Below are 20,510 nucleotides of genomic sequence, written 5' to 3' on the forward strand. Positions count from 1 at the left end.
ACCCTGAGCTCCCTACAAATAACCTTGACATGCTGGATATCTATAACTCAGAGGGGGGAAAACATCTTGAAAAGCAAAACAACTTAAAAGCAGCAGGGTTGCATTTCAAGGAGTCCCCCCCACCCCCCTCCCCTCCCTCCTCTACAGTATTTGGATGTGGCGGTTCCTCAAAAAGCAGGGGCCCAACTGAGATCTGACCCCCCACCCCCAACTGGTCTCTCCAAAGTAAGCTTGACAATCTGCAAATCAGAAATTAGCACTAACAACCAAAAAGCTGAACCTGGGTTTTTTGAAATCCGATGATGTATTCGCCCGTGACTCCAGAGGTCAAGGTTCGGGCCAGAGCCATGTTCAGAGGCAGTTTACAATAACCAGCAACCCGGGCAATCAAAGGTATATGATTTCACCTTCTCTACATTTAACAAGACCTTTTGATGTTGGCAGCAATGTAACATCTGCTTTTAAGTTGGATGGATTTAAGGGAGCCCGCGTTCTTAGTCAGGCACAGACGTGGGGGTGGGTGGTAGGGGGGGGGGGGTAGGTAGTGCATGAGATTTGAGTGGCAATCCCTGACTGAATGGAGAGAGGCACTCAGGGGAGGAAAGGCATAACGTTGTTCGGGGAGGGTAGGTGGGGGGTGACGTTCCCTCTGGATTTTATTAGGCCAAGGCCATGCCAGTGTTCTGCTCAGAATCAGACAGAATTGGCTTTTTCTCGGTGCCGACTTCGCGCCAGGCCCATTTGAGACGGGGGTGTATCTAATGGGCAAACGGGTGCCATTTCATGCCGAGAAGTTCTCACTTCGAGCTCAATTGGAAGCATGAGCTCTGGCATCGCCGTTTGAGGAGTGATAAAACTCCAACGTGAACCATGTTCGTGATGAGCTCATCCCAGATGTCGGACGTCATCTAAATCACACACCAGCGGAGGAGATCAGATCCTCTTGAAGGGTGAGGCCTGATCTTGTCAGGCCCCGAGCGGGCAAAGTCCAGGCCCATTAGAAGGGGAATGTCAGGTTCTCGTCCTCAAACACGGAAATAAAGCATCATTAGGTCCTGCAGCCTGACATGACGTGGAGAGGAGCCGGAGACGAGGACAAACATGAGGAGGAAATATTTTTTAGAAGCATCTGGATCCTGTTGAGCGTCGAGCAAGGATGGATCTACGGCGCCTAAGCAGCAAATGAGGACAAGAGGCATGGGTGATTGATCCGTCATTGGTGGAAATGCAGTTTCGTCCAATAGGAGGGGCTGGCTGGGTCCTGCAGCTCGGTTGTCTGGTACCAGTTAGCCCTGAGCCAGTACACTTACCTGCACATGAAAGCAGTCAGGTCAATTTTCCCGGCCCAGTAGGACGACCACGGCTAAGTGATGATGACTACCAATTGGTCGCTGTGTACTTTTTTTCCGATACCGCAGCGGAAAATCTAAACAAAAATGTGCGCGTGATAATGGAAGCTAAATCTCTGCTTACATTTTTTCGTCTGTGTAACGCGAGCCTAATTCACGTCGCTACACAACTCGGTATTTGGCTTTCCTTTGCTGTTTCCCGAACCTGGGGCCTAAATCAAAGGGGATAGGCGGGACCTGGACTCCCTTTTAGGAAGAGAGACATTTTCCTTACATTGCATAGGGGGGCCCTGGACTTTTCAGTTCAAGTCCTAGCATGTGTTAAAGCATTTTCCTGATGTTATTGAATCTGACACTGCTATGCTAGAAGAGTAAGAGGGAGCCCAGTCTTTCTTTCTTGCCGTAGCCCACATTCTAAAACCCCGCAGCACCCTCCTACGAGTTCACGCTTCAGCTGCTCTGCCAGGGACCAGAGAAGAAGAAACTCCAAACAATATTTCTCCTTTTTTTAAAGAAGAGCGACCTTAACCTAACTGTCAGCTCAGTGAGGATTACTTCTCCTCAGCTGGCTTCCTGCTTCGGTCCATAATCCTCCCCAAAAAAACTCCCGGTGAAGCCTTTCAAAACAATTTATGCAAACAAATATCAAGCGCAGCTATTTCTATTGGCGCCGTTTCTCAGAGAACCAGGCTCAACCAGGACCAGATGGGCCAATGGTCTGGTCTCTCTGTGGAGACGGAGACCGTCGCTGAGGGGGAGCTCGGCCACATGGGTCCGGCCCAGACATCACACCCCAGTCCTCTGGGCTGCTGCAGGGGCCTGTCTTCACCATGCTCCACTACTGTCCCCGGTTGGACCTCCTCACCCCAGAAGGTACACCTTCCCATCTCCTACCTCATAGCAAATGAGACCCAATGTTTCCGAATCTACAAGGCCCAGGGGAAAAAAACACAACAAGGAATACCCCTTTTAACCAACGACTTTTTTTTTCTTTTTCTGAGGCGACGTTTACTAGATGTATGCTAATCAACATCCCCATGGCTGTGGTACAGTACCCATAATCTGGTTCTACAGTACAGATCCAGTGAGAGACGGACATGGGAGCAGTCGCGTTAATGTAAACCCTGCCTCCACCGGTGTTGACAGCAGTGTCTGGTCTCCGAGGGGTAATTGGAGTGACAGTAATGAGAAGCGTCTCCCTCCCTCTGTGGGCCAGAGAGCTGGACCACGATGCTGCTGCTGTCTCTGCTGCTGGCCCTCTGCCTCAAGGGAAAGTTCAGACCGGAGCCAGCGGCCATCTTGGGAGAGACCACACATACACAAACATACAGCATGAAGGGTCGCATAATGGCAAACAGAGCTAGTTAGATAGACAGACAGACGCGCACAGTGTGAACGAAAATACATATTTGAACATATGCGTGTCTTAGCACGAATGTCAGAGAGGCACACAAACCCACACAATGCCTCCACAGAAGCTTTGACACACCCCATATAGACACATTCACCATTCTGCAAACAAGACAGACAGAGCCTGGGGCCCCGACACCAAAGATTGCACACACAGTTGATCTACAGTACTGTACACACTCACATACAACCCGGACGACACACACACACACAGGCACGCATGCACACACACACACACACATACACACATGCACGCACACAAGCAGACACACACATACATCATACATACATACATACATACATACATACATACACACATGCACGCACACACATACACATGCATGCACGCACGCAGGCACACACACACACACATTAGCACACACATTTCCGATCACCACAAAACCCACCCATACATCCACATTGCCAAACACCCTAGGGAGAAAATAGACACATACACACACACACACACACACACACACACACACACACACACACACACACATACACATACATACACATACACACAAACAAAGCAAGCAAGGCTCTCCATAAGCAGTTATTTCCCAGAGTCAGTGCCAGGGCTCTCTGTCAGTGACAAGCTACAAATCCCTGACACCACCCCTGATGATAGCTTTACAGTGGAGCCTCCAGGGGCCTCTGCCAGCCAACCACACACACACACACACACACACACACACACACACACACACACAACATGGACTACTGGGTTGTGCAGATTGTACAGTAACACTGTTTTCCATGAATAAACACGCCTGGAGTTCATTTGAGTTCAATATCCAGAGCCAGATCCAGATCCAATCAAAATAAATTAGTTATGGGGCCCCTCATATCTCATAGTACTATATGAATGAGTTATTTGTATTAACTACACTGAGCTGGAGCAAATATCAGATAGTCATTTATATATGTCATTTCTCTCTGATATAAGAGAAATCTCACGAGTATGGCCTTCACATTCATGCATTCAAATTATGGCCTTCACATTGATGCATTCAAACTAAACCTTCTTATTTCTGAAACTGATCACTTTTTTTTCCTTTTTCTCCAGAGAATACACAGATTGTTAATTTAATCTGCTCTCTGTGGATATATTGTGATAATCTCAGCGGTGTCCCACCACCCTTCGTCCCATGTCTGATGAAACCTTAACGACTCCCTCTGTGGTCAAATTATTCACCGGCCCCCGCCATGTTTGTTTGAGATTTAACCGCCCACTGGAGCGGCCACATCTGCCCACTTACAATATGTATTACCTTTCCTTCCATTTTGGATAATTTAGCAGAATTAATAACAGTCCTACAGCGAGGTACGGGTAATAATTTGGGATCACGAGTGGTGTGGATTCTTCAGGATATATCAATCTGGCTTAATGAGATCGCTGCGCTCCACACGTTGGTGTAACCCCTCTCCGGCATCTCCCTCCCATCTCCCCTTAAGGCCTGTCTGCCGGTGGTCTTATTACCGTTTCATCACAACCCTCATATATCTTATGAGAAACTAGCATAGCTTTGTGTGGTTCATTAAATCAGCATAGGAAATGTGTTAAGTGGGTGTACGGGGGCTGGGAGCCGTGCGGCATGGCAGCCCGTGTTGACTTAACCTTTCCATGCTGCTAAGGGCTGCAGGCTCTCCTCTGCTGGTAACGGGACCTGAACATACACCGTGATAGTTACCTTAACACCCAGACTGGAGTAACACAGGAAACTACACATCCTATTTCCACATGGTGCTGCTGATGGCTAGAATGGTAAATATCCCTATATGTTTGATATCCTCTGATCTGATGCACAGTCATGACGCAGGCAGTGCTACTGAACACCTGCTAACAGCAGTAGAAACACTGTGCCTTATATGAAATGTGCTAAAACGTTTGGTTTTTTTATAGCACAAACTGGTCAGTTGAGTCTGCCATTTCAATTAGCGTCTCTTTTTAGCTCCATTCAATGGGAGCTACAGTGTGGGCCTACTGCTGCACATGCATTATGCATGAACCTCTTCATATGCACTTGGGCCATCAGGCATGCCCTTGTGAAAAGCACAGAAGGAAAGCAGTGACACGTAGCTGGTTTCAACCCTCTGGCACAGATTTCTCTTTAAACGTAGAGGATATAATTGGTCTACCACTATTCCACCTTTATGAGTTTATTTTTCAAGGGGAAGAATTATGCTACCCCTTTGAGATATTATATACTGTGGAGTCTGAAACTCGAGTCACCGGTCGACGGCCAGAACACACAGGCAGATAAGAATGTGTACCCCCACTACCTGGGAGCGGTCGTGGCCGCAGCCGTTCGCCTGAACACATGTGCCCAACGCTATCTCCTCGCCTGAACACATGTGCCCCAACGCTATCTCCTCGGTTCATCTCTGAAGAGGAGATTCAATCTCTACCCGCGGCTCTCTGGCGCCACTCGAAGAGAAAGCCGGTAATCGCAGATGCCTCCCGGGGGAATAAGGCGAAAATCATCTGTGTGGAAGAGCCAGTGAAATGTTCTGCTCCCAGGCTACGGTATCAATCTTGGCAACGCTCTCATCTGGGATAGAGGCAATCAAGCAGATCGCGTTTGGTAACACGGAAGGGAGTCATCACTATTGTTATTTAAAATAGAGTATCTAAAATCAAAAGATCATTATTCAGCTCTTTGTGTGCCTGCGTGTGTGTGTGTGTGTGTGTGTGTGTATGAGAGAGAGGGAGAAACAGAGACAGAGAGATAGAGAGAGAGAGAAAAAGAGACAGACACACAGAGAGAGAGAGAAACAGAGAGAGAGAGACAGACAGAGAGAGAGAGAGAGAGAGAGAGAGAGGAACAGAGAGAGAGAGCGAGAGAGAGAGAGAAGGGAAGCAATTGATGAGGGTTATGACGCTAATTAAATAAACCTTTAAATGATTTCTTTTATTCATAGTGAGGGAGTGTTATTTATGCCTATTCCTCATCCTCCGAGCATCATTCAATTAAAATGCAATCCAAGCTCCCCTCTTCCATTGCTATTTAATTAGACTGGAGAGCTGGGTTCCCACCTAGTTTTTTTTCTACACAGCTCTTCTGATTCCACCTCAAAGGCATATTTTCACTCTGTTACTCGCTGGTTAAACAAGGGCATGTATCCATTTGTTAATTGATGCAATTATGCATTACGCGTAATGGTCACGTAGGTCTCCAGGCACACATCAATCACCCGTCTATTGACCTGCCAAACCCCTTCCCTCCACTCCGGCTGGGACCTCCCCTCTCGCTAACAGAAGAAGAAGGATGGGAACATCATCATCGTTAACTCGGGGTCGGACCTCTGGCCGGACACACAGAGGTCACAGAGACGCGTTCGTATACAGACTAGTTTGAGGTTCCTGGGATGCCCTCCTATTCAACTTCTGTACTGATAAAAAGAGAGAAGCATTTTGATGTAAGTGTGGTCTTCCTAAGAAGATGGTAAAATTGGTATTTGGTATTGATTGTTTCATCCTGAGGTGACACAGCTGATGTAATTGCTCTAGACTTGAATAATATTAAAGGTATCAACTCATCAAGACTGACTGTGTACACAAGAGTGAGTGTGTATTCATTATTCTTCATAATAAAAACAGGTAGCCTATGATTGCTGTGGCTTGACATAATATTGTTGTTGTTGTTGTTTTGGACAAAAACTATGTCTAAACTAAATAATCTGAAGCAAAATCCTGCAAACGAGGCCAAAATAGGCTCCTCGCAATTCTATTGTGTAAAACCAAAGGGATACTGCTGTGCACAGTGCACCTTAAGAAAACGCGATGTTAGATGTGATTGGCAAAGACATTATTCTATCCTTGCTGTCCTGTCGTTCCGGGATTACAATGACGTCACACTGATACCCTTGCATGGGTGAATGCTAAAGAACTATACAGGCACAAATAATAGCACAAGCAGAGTCCATATCTTGCAAGTCTTACGTTATCCTTTAAGCCTTCTTCAGCTAACACAACAACAATTTTTGTACTAAATGCCGCTTAATTTAATTTTCTTATCATTTCCTTTGGGGGATTATTCATTCATATAAAACTATCTACAGCCAGTAACAGCCTGACGTCTCCCTCCTAAGTGCAAATCATCTATTATTGAGGCAAGGAAAGGCCGTGCGTGGAAATGTGTGTAAGGAGCTGGATTTGAAGTAGAATTGGTTACAATCGATCAACGGTGAAGAATATTGCCGATGGTAACAAAAGAAGCAGCTATGTCTTTCTCCCAGTTTGGATATCCTTACAATGCTACTTCACAGGTAAGACCATTTCAGTATTTATTTCCATTTCAATATAAGCAATGTAGGCTTCTGTATGTTATTTGCCAAACGCTCCTACATCTAAAGATGTACTATCAATGCGTGACTGACAGCTGCTTTAAAAGTGCAACTATTTTATGAGGTGATTAATCATAATATCGATATACATACACCTGTCAAATTACTTTGAATTATGAATGAACGTGTTGTTCTGATAACAAAAAGACTATTATGTGTCTATAATGTGTAACTGGGCAGGGTGAACACAGTCCTTTATAACTTTATATAGTGGATATTATTGCATGTTCGAAGACTTGAAATGGTGATTTGTTAATGCTTGTTTGGTATGGACAAAATGCATGCGACAAAAGTTCAGAGAACTTTAATTCAATTTGGAGAAAGTTATTTTCCAGTCAAACTTTTAACTGCAGTGTTGGTTCGGTATTTCATCTAATGTCAATGGGATATTTTAGAAATTGACATTTGTTTTGAATTTGAAAAGCAACTTTTGGAGAGATACGATTCCCAAATTGATGTCTAAGCCTTCTTTTCAAAGCGTCCATTAACTGTGATTCTAAGATAGAACAAGCTATTTGTATGTATTAATACAAGAATATTCTACACATCTTGCGCAAATCTATTCTTCATCTTACCGTATATCATCTAAATCAAATCAGACAGATTGATATCCAGATAACAGCTCATACGGAAAACGCGAATGACATGTCTATCCACAATTCTCTTCATGCAGTTTTTCGTGTCGGCAAACCCCAGTACGACTTGCTGCGATTCGCTTTCCAGGTCGGTGTGTGACGGGACGAGCGAGTCCCAGACAGCGGCCGCCTTCTGCTGCCCGTCCTACGAGAACCGTCTCCTGGCCAGCACACGCACCGAGCTCAACGAGAACCGTCTCCTGGCCAGCACACGCACCGAGCTCAACGCGGCACTAGGGATGTACAGTTCGCCCTACGCTGCCGCGGCCGCCGCCACTCACAACTACGCCAACTACTTTCCCTACAGCACCGACCCCTCTGCTATCTACTCTACGCTGGTAGGTGCCGTTTAATCTGATAATACAGAGGGTCTCCGCTCGATCGATCAACCGTCAGTTATTCTCACCGGCTGGGAACTTCAGCAAATATTTCCTGATTCACGTATGATGAATCAAAGGAGGAATCAGTATCAGTTTTTGCTTCGATATCTGGGATATGATTTCTCACTTCCCTATTTAGAGTTAGCCTACATCTTTGCCTAATGTTTTGAAATGGAGAGAAGAAGAATAAAATATGTTTCCTGAGAGCTGAAAATGAATTGAAATGGATTGAAGAAACTTATTTGCAATGCTTTCTTCTATGGAGTGACCCTCCTCCAACAAATATAAAAGTACAGAAGTCAAATGCTTTACTTTCTATTGAATTAAAAAAAAACGTAATTTGTGATCAGATGTTTTTTTTGTTTTCTGTTTTTTCTTTTTTCTTTGACAGAATCCTCAGTATGAAATAAAGGATGGCTCGGGCACCCTCCACTCTGGCATCACCCAGCCTGCTGCCTACTACCCCTATGACCACTCGCTGAGCCAGTATCAATATGACAGGTACTGTCGCTATAACACACTCATTGTTGGTCCACTTGGTCCTTTGCTAAAGTTACATGTTATAAAGCAGTATAGCTCTCTGTCACACCACCAGATGACGATGACACCACTGTGCGTAAATGGACATGCATGTAGCTCCCACTTCATTCACAGAACATGATTCCACCTTCTGAGCAAAGGTCACATGACCGTCCTACTGGCCAGACCTGTGTATGTTTCAATCAACACCCCATGAGTGCATGGGCTCTGTGAATGTATAGTTCAAGAGGTATTTTGCCAATGGTGCTAATATGTGTGTGTGTGTGTGTGTGTGTGTGTTGCCAGGTATGGGAATGTGGACTTTAATGGCTCAGCCAGGAGAAAGAACGCCACTCGAGAGACCACCAGCACCCTGAAAACGTGGCTTTACGAGCACCGCAAGAACCCCTACCCCACCAAAGGGGAGAAAATCATGCTGGCCATCATCACCAAAATGACCCTCACCCAAGTGTCCACCTGGTTCGCCAACGCCAGGAGGAGGCTAAAGAAGGAGAACAAGATGACCTGGTCGCCAAAGAGCAAGGCAGGGGACGACAGGAAAGATGACCTGGACAAGAGTGACCGAGACTGTGTCACCAAAGGTACAGTACACAGCACACATCCTCCTCCTAAACCTATAGATACCAGACCCTGTATTACAGTATAGGAACATTTTCCACAGTTAAAGTGGCGTGTGCTCGTCCTCGTTGACTGCAATGATGTCATGATGTGACAGCAGGAGGCTACTGTATATTGCTGTTATTTCCAAATATGAATCGAAATATGAATACAGTGGACTCTCACGTCCAGGTGTTTGGTTAACAAGCCACTGTCCTGTCCCCCAGGCTCCGGCGTGTGTAAGGAGGAGAGGGACGTGCATCTGAGTGACCTGGACGACATGGAGGACGAGGACGACTGCAACAAGCTGGACAGCGACTGCGAGAAGGCGGCCCTAGAGGAGCAGGGGCTTCTCCGGGCCACGGCCGGAGCTCTTCCGAAGAGGGACCGCGGCCCCGAGATCAGCTTCCACGCCTTCCCCTGCGGCGTCAAGGGCGCGGCTGCCCCCCTGCCCCCGGACTTCTCGGATCCCATGGCGCCCAAGCCCCCCCCCTCCTCCTCCTCCTCCTCCTCTTCCTCCTCCTCCCTGTCCCACTTCCACGTGTCGGACAAGCCCCGGATCTGGTCCCTGGCGCGCACGGCCGCCGCGGGGCTCGTACCGGGTCAGCACCGCGGCGCCGAGCTGAGGACGGCCGGGGACTGCCAGCTCCGGACCGCCGGTGGACAGCGCGGGGCCCTCGGGGGCCTCCGGGACCCTAGCGGCCAGGCGTCGAACGCCGGGAACCCCTTCCAGGAGGGCCCGGCCTTGCACTCCAAAATCTACAGCGCCGCTGGCGGCTACGGCCACAAGGCCCTTCAAGTGCACTGTTCCTCGTACCCAACTCTCTCCGACACCTGCCAGTACTCTACTGTTGAAGGTCAGTCAGAGTTCATACTGGACTACAAACCACTAGATACTGTTTTTTTTCAGTACAGGTCACGGGTCATTCATTCTACTGGTATGGTGTTTTAACGGCATGGGAGGATAGCCAAACTACACACTTGATATGGAGTTGCTAGCAAAAATGTAATTCTTCATTTTTACGTGGACATGGAAATAGATTTCATCAAGGGAAAATGTATTTCATCGTGATAGGTCATATATTCAGCTAAATGTACAGTCAGAAGCAGTATACTATCAAGTCCCCTGCATTATATTTATATGCACACCCTCCCACCCACACACACACACACACGCACACACACACACACACCTACTGTACAGTACACACTACCTACCTGTTCCGAGGTTCTAAGTAGAGTGTTTCTGTTGTTGTTCTCCAGGGTTCCCCAGCGGGAAGGCCAAGACGGTGCTCAGTGACGCGTGTGGGACGCTGCAGGATGACAAGGCCACCATCTTCACACCTGTGATGAAGAGGTGAGGAAGGTGAGCCACTGACCAATGACACGGAGACACTGAGCTCACCGGCTAGCGGCCACCTCCACACACACACACACACACACACACACACACACACACACACACACACACACACACACACACAGCCAAGCAGGCTGCCATCATAATTCAACTACTGTACAGGCATGTATCCAACCACCTTCTTGTAATCCAATCATATCAAAGTTGTCCAGACAGACACTCACAGGTTGATCGTATTACTATGCCAGAAGGTCCATGAGAGGTTGCATTGGATTACTTCATTGCCATTCTTCAGTCAACATTTCAGTATTACAATATTTACCTATACTTATGATGGATTGGATTTTATAATTCCATATTTTGCTTTGCAAAGACCCCTAAACTATAAAACAGAACTTGACAACAAAAGTTTTTCACATTCTCATAAATTGATATATGTTTCTCCACTTTGTCTCTCTGTAGGTTAATGGACACTACAACAATGGACAGTGGGACATTTATTTAGTCAATATTATGCACTAAGGACATTGGGATGACGACGAGCCACCCGGGGACTACCTGGTGTGTTACCGCAGGGAGAGCTGACCTTGTTCTAACTGTGGAAGCAGCCATAATTTTGCACAATATTGTTTTTATGGTGTTGATGACTTTATGCAAGACTTTGAAATGCAACGTACGGTATGAGAACGGACGGTCAATTCATATGGATGCAATTGGCAATCGTAGTGTACCAATGTTATTTATTTAGGCCTATATTTATTATTTCATTTGTCGTCAATGTATTTATTTCCTATGTGTCATTTTAATATTTTGTTACATGTTTGTGTTATCTTTCAAATGTGGTTCTGTGCTGTCTGATTTAAGGGTGCTTATGTGTGCTTAAATGTGTAGTCGGTCTAGCTACTGTATTGCGTGTCAATCTGAAGAATTGTGTTGTGTTCTTCACAAAGACATTGTAAGCTTATTCTGTCTTTGCCATTCATGAAAATATTTTATAAGAATGCATTTTTTCAGCCCCTCGTATCTGCCTCATGATTCCAGATGAACTTTCAGTCGGCCAATTAAAACATTTGAGGCTTTGCACTTGATCAAAGTTTATCTTCTTGACTCGGTGCATCAAACTAGACCATTGTTCGAAGGTCATAATTCAGCAGAGTACGTGAGTGAACTTTACAAGGCGGGGAAGAAAGGGGACATCATCTCTTCATTGTCATTATCTAATCAGTAGTGGCATCAAACACTGTTACTGTTCAGACAACCAACGAGGCAGGAATACGGATGAATGCGGCTTTGTTCCCGGAGCACTGAGCCGCTGGAATAACTTGATGCTTGTGTTGATTAAACGGACATTTGTAGGATCTATAACCAAAACTGGAAATTCACATGAAGGTTACTTTTACTCATTATTTAGATTTTAATCAAAGAAATCCCATGGCCACAGACAGTGGATTTGTCCATATTCAAGACTGAAGTTCTACCCCTTCCAAAGAAAAGTAAAAACAAGCTGAAATGCAAAGCACGGTTGGGCCCACTTTCATAGATAGAACACTGCAGCGAAAAGATGCTACATGAACCAAAAAACGATGCAGTCTGCTGCCAACTGGCCTATTGCTTAGAAACGTGTCAATTACAGAAATATGCACGTCATTTCAGGTCGGATTTGGGGGGTTACATCTTGTAATAAGAGTATTACTGTAGGTCCATTCGAAGATAACGCGGTCAACTTGTAAATTTGGCCAATGGGGACTGCAGTTAAGTAGGCTATGTCTAAATGGGCTCTTGGGAATAGGTTGATGACGACAATGATGACAGGAATAATGGAATAGGTGATCTTCAACTCATTCTTCTATCCTGCATTAGATTATACACCCTCGTGCATTAAACCTATTGCTAATCAAATCAAACAGCCTGTTTTAGAAGCATCCCTTGTTGTTGTAGCCTAAATTTCTTTATATTTTATTAAAGAAAATATGAATCCAAATACAACCCTTAGACCTATACGTAGGCCTAAACTGACTGCAAGTGGAGACCTCATATTTTCCTGATTTATAGGCTTTGTTTTTCATAAATTCATATTTGGCAAACAATTTAGTTCCTGCTCCATTGACAGAGACCCTCCCAACAGATGACATTGAATGGTTTGTATACCTATGAGGTCATATAAAATAAAAAATGGCGTGATGAGCATCACCGTTATGTGATTTTCCTTTATTAAAGGTCAAACGACTGTGATTTCAGATTATCCAGCCAGATCAGCACTGGATGCAATCTGGCATATATCACAGATATGTTTCGGCAAATCTCCCTAAATATAATCTCGTGGAATCGTATAGCCTACTGAATACTGTTTTGATTAAAACAATCATGGATGGCAAATAATAGCCTGGAACGGTATTTACGAGCCAGTATTAATATTTAATGAAAAAATGGGCACATCGCCATTTGCAAATTCAAGATGATATTGCGCCATGTTTTGTTAATGTCATAACAGTTTATAAAGGCCTATTTTGTTTTCTCTTTTTGGAGACTATAAGTAGCCTAGGCTAAGCATATATTGCAATGAACACTGGAAAATCTCTTGTCTGTTTAAATAATAGGCCTATTACTTCCCAACAACGCGTGCGAGGGGTCTCTGCATTACGAGGTGTGGGATGTGTATTAAATATTTAGAGCCAAGTTAATTAAAATGGAGGTTGTAAAGAAAAGCTGCCAAACATTATTGAAGGTAACGATGCATGCGCAATGGGATTACTACGCTGGTCCTGTACCTGAGGGATCCCCTAGATAATGGCATCTACTCATCCAGCGTCTGCTTTAGACAGCTAATTGATCAATTAGCCTGCCTTACATACTGTTTTACACACGACTAAATGCTCAATAATTCTGGATATGTGTGTGCTTGTGTAACATTAGTTTAGGCCTGTAAACGAATCTCCAGTTCCACTGTCCATCAGATACAGACGGAGGAAATGCATTCTTATTATGTTCTTCTACACATACAGGGGCAGTCAAAACAAATATCCCCTTACCGGATTGGTGTAATAAATATCAGAGAGATGTTTGTCTAACAGCTTTAAGACCAATGTAGGCTATTCGAATGAAATCTCTGTGTTATGAAACGGTGATTCCCTGGGTGGTCTATGCGCATCTCTTACACATAGTAAAGTCACCATACACATGCCGATTTACTCTTTAATTTTAGGAGCGGGGCATGAGGGCCTAATCCAAAACAGCTTTTGAGATAGGCCTAATCTTTGATGATCGAAAGGGATAAGAAAAACAATAAAAGAGGAAACAAAAATACTTAAATAGGTTTGACAAAATCACGGTCTTACCTGCGGTCATGAGCTGTGACAATACTATTATTGAGAGATTAATGGACTGCGTCATGGACAGGCAGGGTGCAGTGGATGAGGCGGGCGCGCGGCGGCCAGATAAAAGAACATTCATCCACAAGTGTGCAGTCGAACCTCCTGCTGTCTCCAGCAGGCTCCTTCTAGTCTGACGGCCTGTTTGGAAACAGCTCTTTTCAAGTCAAAGACCAATCATTATGTCCATTGGATTATCTGCATGAACAGGCTACTGTACCTACTGTACACAAGTGAAGTATGTCGGGGTGCAGTGAGAGAACGGTAGACAGCAGAGCCCTGTATACAAGGTTTGGAACAAGGCCTGCAAATATCAAGCCTGAATGTCTTTTTGCCTCATGAATGGTGGTAGGGAGGCCTTCTGAAACTTCTGAAAAAGCGCTATCAGGATTTTTCATCCCGTCTGATACATCACATTTAAGCATCCACTTAATGAGCATGTGCCTGTAGTGTACAAGCAGATGAATCATTCTGACACACCAGCAATGTCCACTTCATACTAATAGGACCCATAATAACAACAACAACATCTCAAACAACAATTTGCCCGAGCCCGACAAAAGAGCCAAAGTAGAGGTGCCATTTGATGTGTCCCACGCTGGGCAAAGAGGTCTCATAAAACAAAGTCTTTGTACTGATGGCTCTGGGTTCAAATGTTGATGAGGGGGACAATATACACACTTCATTACATTTTGTCAAAGGGCGCAATGAAATGTGTGTGGGACATTGTTCGGTGCATGTCTTCATCCATGGAATTCCTTGGTCGCCGATGTCGCTACAAGGTCTCCACTAATGAGTTTTGTCAAAGATAATTAGGGGCTCGCTGGACTGGCCAGAGTTGGTATGAAAAGCTGGCATTGTGTGGAGGGGGTAGATGTGGCATTGCGACCCCTGGTACTTCCTATGCCCTCTGGGTGACCCGGGGCCACTGGTCCAGAACGCGACTCTGACCCGCTTCGCCCGGCCCAGGACCGTTAAGATGTCCTCTGGGTGCACTGGCCTACTGCTGCAACCTCTGCCCCCGGTCCCCAACCTGATCCTAATTCACCGCCCTGGGACCGGAGCAGTATGAGGCCGTGAGCAGCGCTGTGTTCCCAGGACCGGGGTGCTCTAGCAGGCCTCAGAGGGTCCGGCGGGGCCTGGAGCCTCTCGCCTGGTCTATGCCCGCGGCGTATGGGAATCGAGACCTGTCCCGGGCGTGTCGGTCGTGTCTCCCCTCGCTCATCTCAGATCACCAGCCACCTGCTGCTTAATTGTGAACGGGACCCCAGGGCTCGGGCAGAAGTGATACTATTAAGGTGAGGATCACCATGTAACAAAGCCTAATACGTTTGCTTTCATGGCTTCTAATGCCGGTCTCTCCCACCATGCCAGGCTCCGATCGGGCTAAAAGGATTGGCCTAGATGGAGAACTGGGACACAAGGGAAGCATTCTTCCTCCGAGCCTGCCACGACCTGGTCTCACACTGAACAACAACGTTTTGTTATATTTTTCTATAAGATCAATTCAGGGTTGGGGTTAGGAAAAGCGACAAGAATGTAGGTCAATAGATGTGGAGATCAACATATGACAAACATCTTGAGGTCAGGTTAAAGGTTAAGATCACTCCTCAGATCATCCAGTCATTCAGCTGTCAGCGGCTAAATATGGCACATAGGCTCCGACTCATTGTAGGTTTCTGGTGTTTGACCACATATGGTAACTAGAAGGTCACTCGGGGAGCACGGACCTCCACCCGTGATGCATGTCGTCAGCATGTACAATTAGCTAGACGTGGGCTTTTAACTCGTTTAGAGAAGGACATCTCTCGATCTTGATGTTAACGAAAGTCAAAAATAAATATTAAAATTAATAATTTGTGTACCGCCTGGCCATTTTTGCGTAATCCTACTGACAAACACACATCACCGAAAACATAACCTCCTGTCGAACTTTGACCTGATGGACGTAATAAGATTTAAAATCATAAAAGACTACAGCCACCTAGGCTATGGACTGTTTGCTTCTGCCATCTGGTAGATGTTACCGGAGCATCCAGTCATGGATGTTGGTTGTATGCTAGTTGAATCAGGCTTCTCAACTAGCAACATTCATCTCAGTGATCACATAATCACCTCAATGTATGGTCTCTTCTACACTGTATATTTATATTTAACACTCGTATTCTTACTGTCCATATTCCCCATTCCCCATACTGGCTCTTCAACTGCTGCTAGTGTGTTACTGATACAGTACTGTTTGTATGCTATTCCTGCCCCTACTTGTGACTTGTTTAAACAATGTTATATTTGCTATGCCTACTACATAGTTGTTGCTTAACATGTCCTAAGAATTTCACTGTTCAGAATGATCTTATGTTACAGTATTGTGCACTTGATAAATAAAACACTATGACTTTGATAAAAGGGTGAAAAAGTCCCAATCACAAGATATGCGAGAAACACACACAAAGGAGCACATTGAGGCCCATCCGGAGGCCCCCGGCAAGAGCAGCAGTTACTGGCAGGACTGAATCCCCCGCGTCGTAGTTCTGCACATCGCCAGGCTTCTTCCTGTTGTTATCTTGTCGTTCTTCATCTCGTTGTTCTTCATCTCGTTGTTCTTTTATGTTCGCCTGCTGAAGTGGCAGCAGCTCCTCCGCCGGTGACCTTGAGCGGGCGCTCGCGTGCGGCCGCCGTCTGCAATAATCTTCCGTGTCGTTTTAACGCCCTTCGGTAATCTCCCCCCCATCTCTTATTTAATCTCCCTCTCCTCCACTTCTGTTTGGCTTCCCCCTTCGTGTGAGTCGTCTGTGGGACTTTAGCATCGTGCTACCGGGTCTGGGTACCACCCTCGCACGGGGCCTATCATGTCAGGGCCCCGACCGCGGTCTCGGTGGTAGAAATCCCAGTGTAGAGCCCCTACGCTTCAGCAGAGAGGCCCTTCGTTGTGCTACACACCCACAGCAAAACACACCGCTTACAGACGGACGCTCAGCGCTGCGCGACCCCCACCGGAGGTCGTGAAGCAGCCCGGAGTGCTCAAGCAGGTATAGAGAAGGCTGATTTATTGGAGTGGGAGAAATGGGTGGTGGGTGGTGTGAATTGTTATTAAATCGAATCAAATCAAACTTTATTTGTATAGCACATTTAATACACAGAGGCAACACAATGCGCTTTACAGAGAGCGATGGGGGGGGGGGGGCATAGATCCCACCCCTTCATATTCCAGATAATATTATGCTGTTACAGTTGAAAGTACTGCGTATTCAACTTCAATCCGAGCCAGAGAAATGGATGCGTGCGGTTGGCAGCGATGTACACGTTAGCAGCTAGTTAGCCTATTAGCTAGGAGGCATTCACAGATCAACAGTGCTCTAGACAGCAACAAAAAAAAACAAGGCCCTACTGCATAGATTCCCTCCTGTTTTGATTTCAGTAGGCTAATCTTCACCCGTTGATCGTTCAATATCGATTCGAATTTGTCCACTGACACACCTGCTTGTCAGAGCAGCAGCGCCCGTGTCTCTCCGACCTCTGTGCCCTCCTCAGAGCTGACCGGTGTCGCGGTCAGTAGACACGGCCTCCTCCTCTCCGAGCGTTTCCACTACGTTAGTTTCATTGGCGTCGTGCAGGAGGGGGAACGGCGGCGAGGCTCACAGTGGGGCTGTGTAACAGTATGGCGTCAACACGCCCCCCCCGCTCCACGGCGCTCTGCTCGGAGGCCCACCTCTCAGCTTGACGCCCCTGTGCAGGATTAGACACTCGGTGTGCAAGTCAAATGATGGTTAGGTCTAATGGAGAAGGCTCTTCGCCTGACTGATGTCTAAATCAGCGCGCAGGCTGAGATTAGGCCTCCAAAGGCTTAGAAATCCTAGGAAATAGAAATACAAGGAATGGAATACAGCGCTTTAGTGGATTCTCGTAGAAAAACAAGTTTTAAAGATGGGCTACTGCACAAACTATGGCACAAACCATTTTGAATGTGACTCAAATTCAAGTCTGCGAAAACCATAAGGTATTGAACCCCCTTGATTCTTAAAGGTAGGGTAGGTGATTAAAGGTAGGGTAGGTGATTCTGGAGGAACCAGGAAGAGTAAGCTCGATTTCACAAAATGCAACCGACAAAATCCTCACCCCTCCCTTCAGGCCACCCTCCAAAGTGGGGGGAAACAAATGACACTCGCTGGGCATAGGTAGGTTCAGGTTGACGGGCAGGTAGGCCATCCAATCATTTCAAGGTGGTACTGTACATTGAGATGAATGGATGGACTTATTACAGTCCTGTGACTTCAACAGATTACAGATTGTAAGTGTCAGGGCATTTTATTTATTGGTTGTTGTCAGGATGTAAGCTAACTTGCCCAAAAATAAAAACAAAAAGTGGCACCTTTAATGTCCTGCGCGTTTCACAAACAGCATTCTGAATGAACCGCAAAACGCCCGAATAAACGACACGACGGCGATTGCCATGGTAGTGCGCCAGTCATGACGCGGATCTGGAAGCATCCAGATGCAGCGGCGTGCCAGCGAGGGGAGGACGGGCGGCATCAAAGAGGGGGGCCGTCCCAACACGCTCCACATTCTAAAGCAGCAAGGTAAACAGCTCTGCTCCGAGGCCTGGGGGAGGGGGAGGGGGGGGGGGGGGTGACACACACAGACCACACATTGTCAGGGTTCGCTCTTAAACACGGCTCCCCCTCCCTCCGCCGCCATAAAAAAGAACAGGTCCCATTATTCCCGGGTGGGATTTTCCTCACAAACACAGGGTGCGCAGCCCAAAACCTCCGCAGGCAGTGTCCAATGACGGAGCATCATAATTACGCCTTTCTTTTTTTTTATTATTTATGGGTTATTTTTTTATTGGCCATCCTGTTCCAGCTATGACTGATGCGGCTCCTGACCCTAAGCGTTTCCATTTGCACTTTCATGTGGCGCTGGAGCAGAGAAGCCACGGCTCGCCTGCCTTTCAAAGGTGGGCTGACAAATATTTATGGCCTGACGTAAAGTCACTTTTAATCAGGCCTCATGACCTATTCCTGAGGAATCTGGCCCTGGAACATGCTTATCTCCTCCATTATAAATGGTCCATCCAGGCCCCACTGTGCACCCTTCATGTGGTTGTCTCCAAATAATAAGTGACACGTTTCTGTGGAATCACTCTTCATCAGGGCCTTTATCAGATGGAAAATACTGCTCTCAGTGGTAAATGGTGGAAATAAATCAGTGACCTCCCTCTACTGGTCAGAGTCTGAACTACAGTACAGATGACTGCCCTGGCTGAGGCTGTCTCAGAATGACTGGGGGAGAGAAACAAACACAGCATTTTGAGAAGAATAGGCTCAATTTTGAAAACAGTTTCTCAATGTTTCACGTGGGTTTGCAAATACAATTGAAGCAAGTGATGATTTGTAAAATGTAATTCCTGACAAGCCATTATTCACGACTACAAATAAACAACAGTTCAACGCAGCAGCTCAACACACACATGCACATGAATGGTTGAATTTAGAGTGACTGTATTGGACACAGACATGAACCACATCAAAACAAAACGTCACGGCAAATTCCCTGTGCAAAAAGAAAATCTGACTGGGGGAAAAAAAAATACTTTAACTTGCTGTCCAATTCTTACTCTCGCCTCCAAAATCAAAGGACAGTTCCTACATTTCCCATTATCTGTGATACTGATGTGGGATATATGTGGATGTGATAGATGATAATTTGGTGACTGGTGCGGTAGAGATGTGAAGGTGAAGAGGTATTAATAGAAATGACTTCAACACCATTAACAAAACTTACTGGCCTCATATGAAAGCCAGCCATGTCCTAATCCCTCTCTTTGGTTTCCCTGCTTCCCAATCGGCCGTGGTGTAATCCCGCTCTGTGTTTCAAACTGTCGAGTTTGAAATGTAGATTTATGACACCAATATGTTCTTTTCCATGCTTTAGCAGCCCATAAGGCATTATGGGAGAGCCCCGTTAGTGAAAACACACATTTCCCCCTGTATTAGGAGTTATGGGGATAGTGATCCTTAAAATGAAAGCCATAAATCATATTTCCCAAGTATTATGCCATTAACAGGAGCATGGTTCTGTCATTTAGGTCATGCTAATAGTTTGGGGCTGGGGTTGCGGCCGTCGGGGAACGTGGGCGCACGGCGCAGTGAAAAGCCGGGACGTGTTCACTTCTCAGGGAGAGGAGGACGCTGTGTGAGCCCACTCTGGTGTTGGTGGTCCTGGGTAAGTCCCTCTGCCTTCCTACCCGGCTCTCTCCCTCCCTCTCTCTCTCCCCCCTCTCTGGATGTTATCCGCATCTGCTCCGCATTCCACTCCCCTTTTTCCCCTGTCTTTCAATTGAGTTTCTAAATTCTGCCCGCTTGTGGTCTTCCAGCGAGACCCCATGACAAACTATCTGCGCATTTTTGCACTCCGAGGCACTGGATGCCAGCGCAGAACATATTAAATTTGTTACTAATTTTAAAACTTGGCACAGTGGCCTGCGTATCCACCACTGGCTTACTGGAGGCAGCGGGTTCAAG

General features: G+C 46.2%; 1 protein-coding gene across 1 annotated transcript; it reads left to right on the forward strand.

Annotated features, from left to right (window-relative positions):
• Positions 1–6,965: 6,965 nt before the first annotated feature.
• On the forward strand, positions 6,966–10,622 carry irx6a (iroquois homeobox 6a; the record flags this gene model as incomplete). Its single annotated transcript, XM_084437427.1, has 6 exons — positions 6,966–7,031; positions 7,783–8,082; positions 8,516–8,625; positions 8,950–9,245; positions 9,489–10,118; positions 10,525–10,622. 6 exons carry the CDS (start codon positions 6,966–6,968, stop codon positions 10,620–10,622), a joined length of 1,500 nt encoding a protein of 499 aa, XP_084293553.1.
• Positions 10,623–20,510: the final 9,888 nt, after the last annotated feature.

This window comes from Borostomias antarcticus (assembly GCF_949987555.1).
Source record: "Borostomias antarcticus genome assembly, chromosome: 4".
NCBI lineage: Eukaryota > Metazoa > Chordata > Actinopteri > Stomiiformes > Stomiidae > Borostomias > Borostomias antarcticus.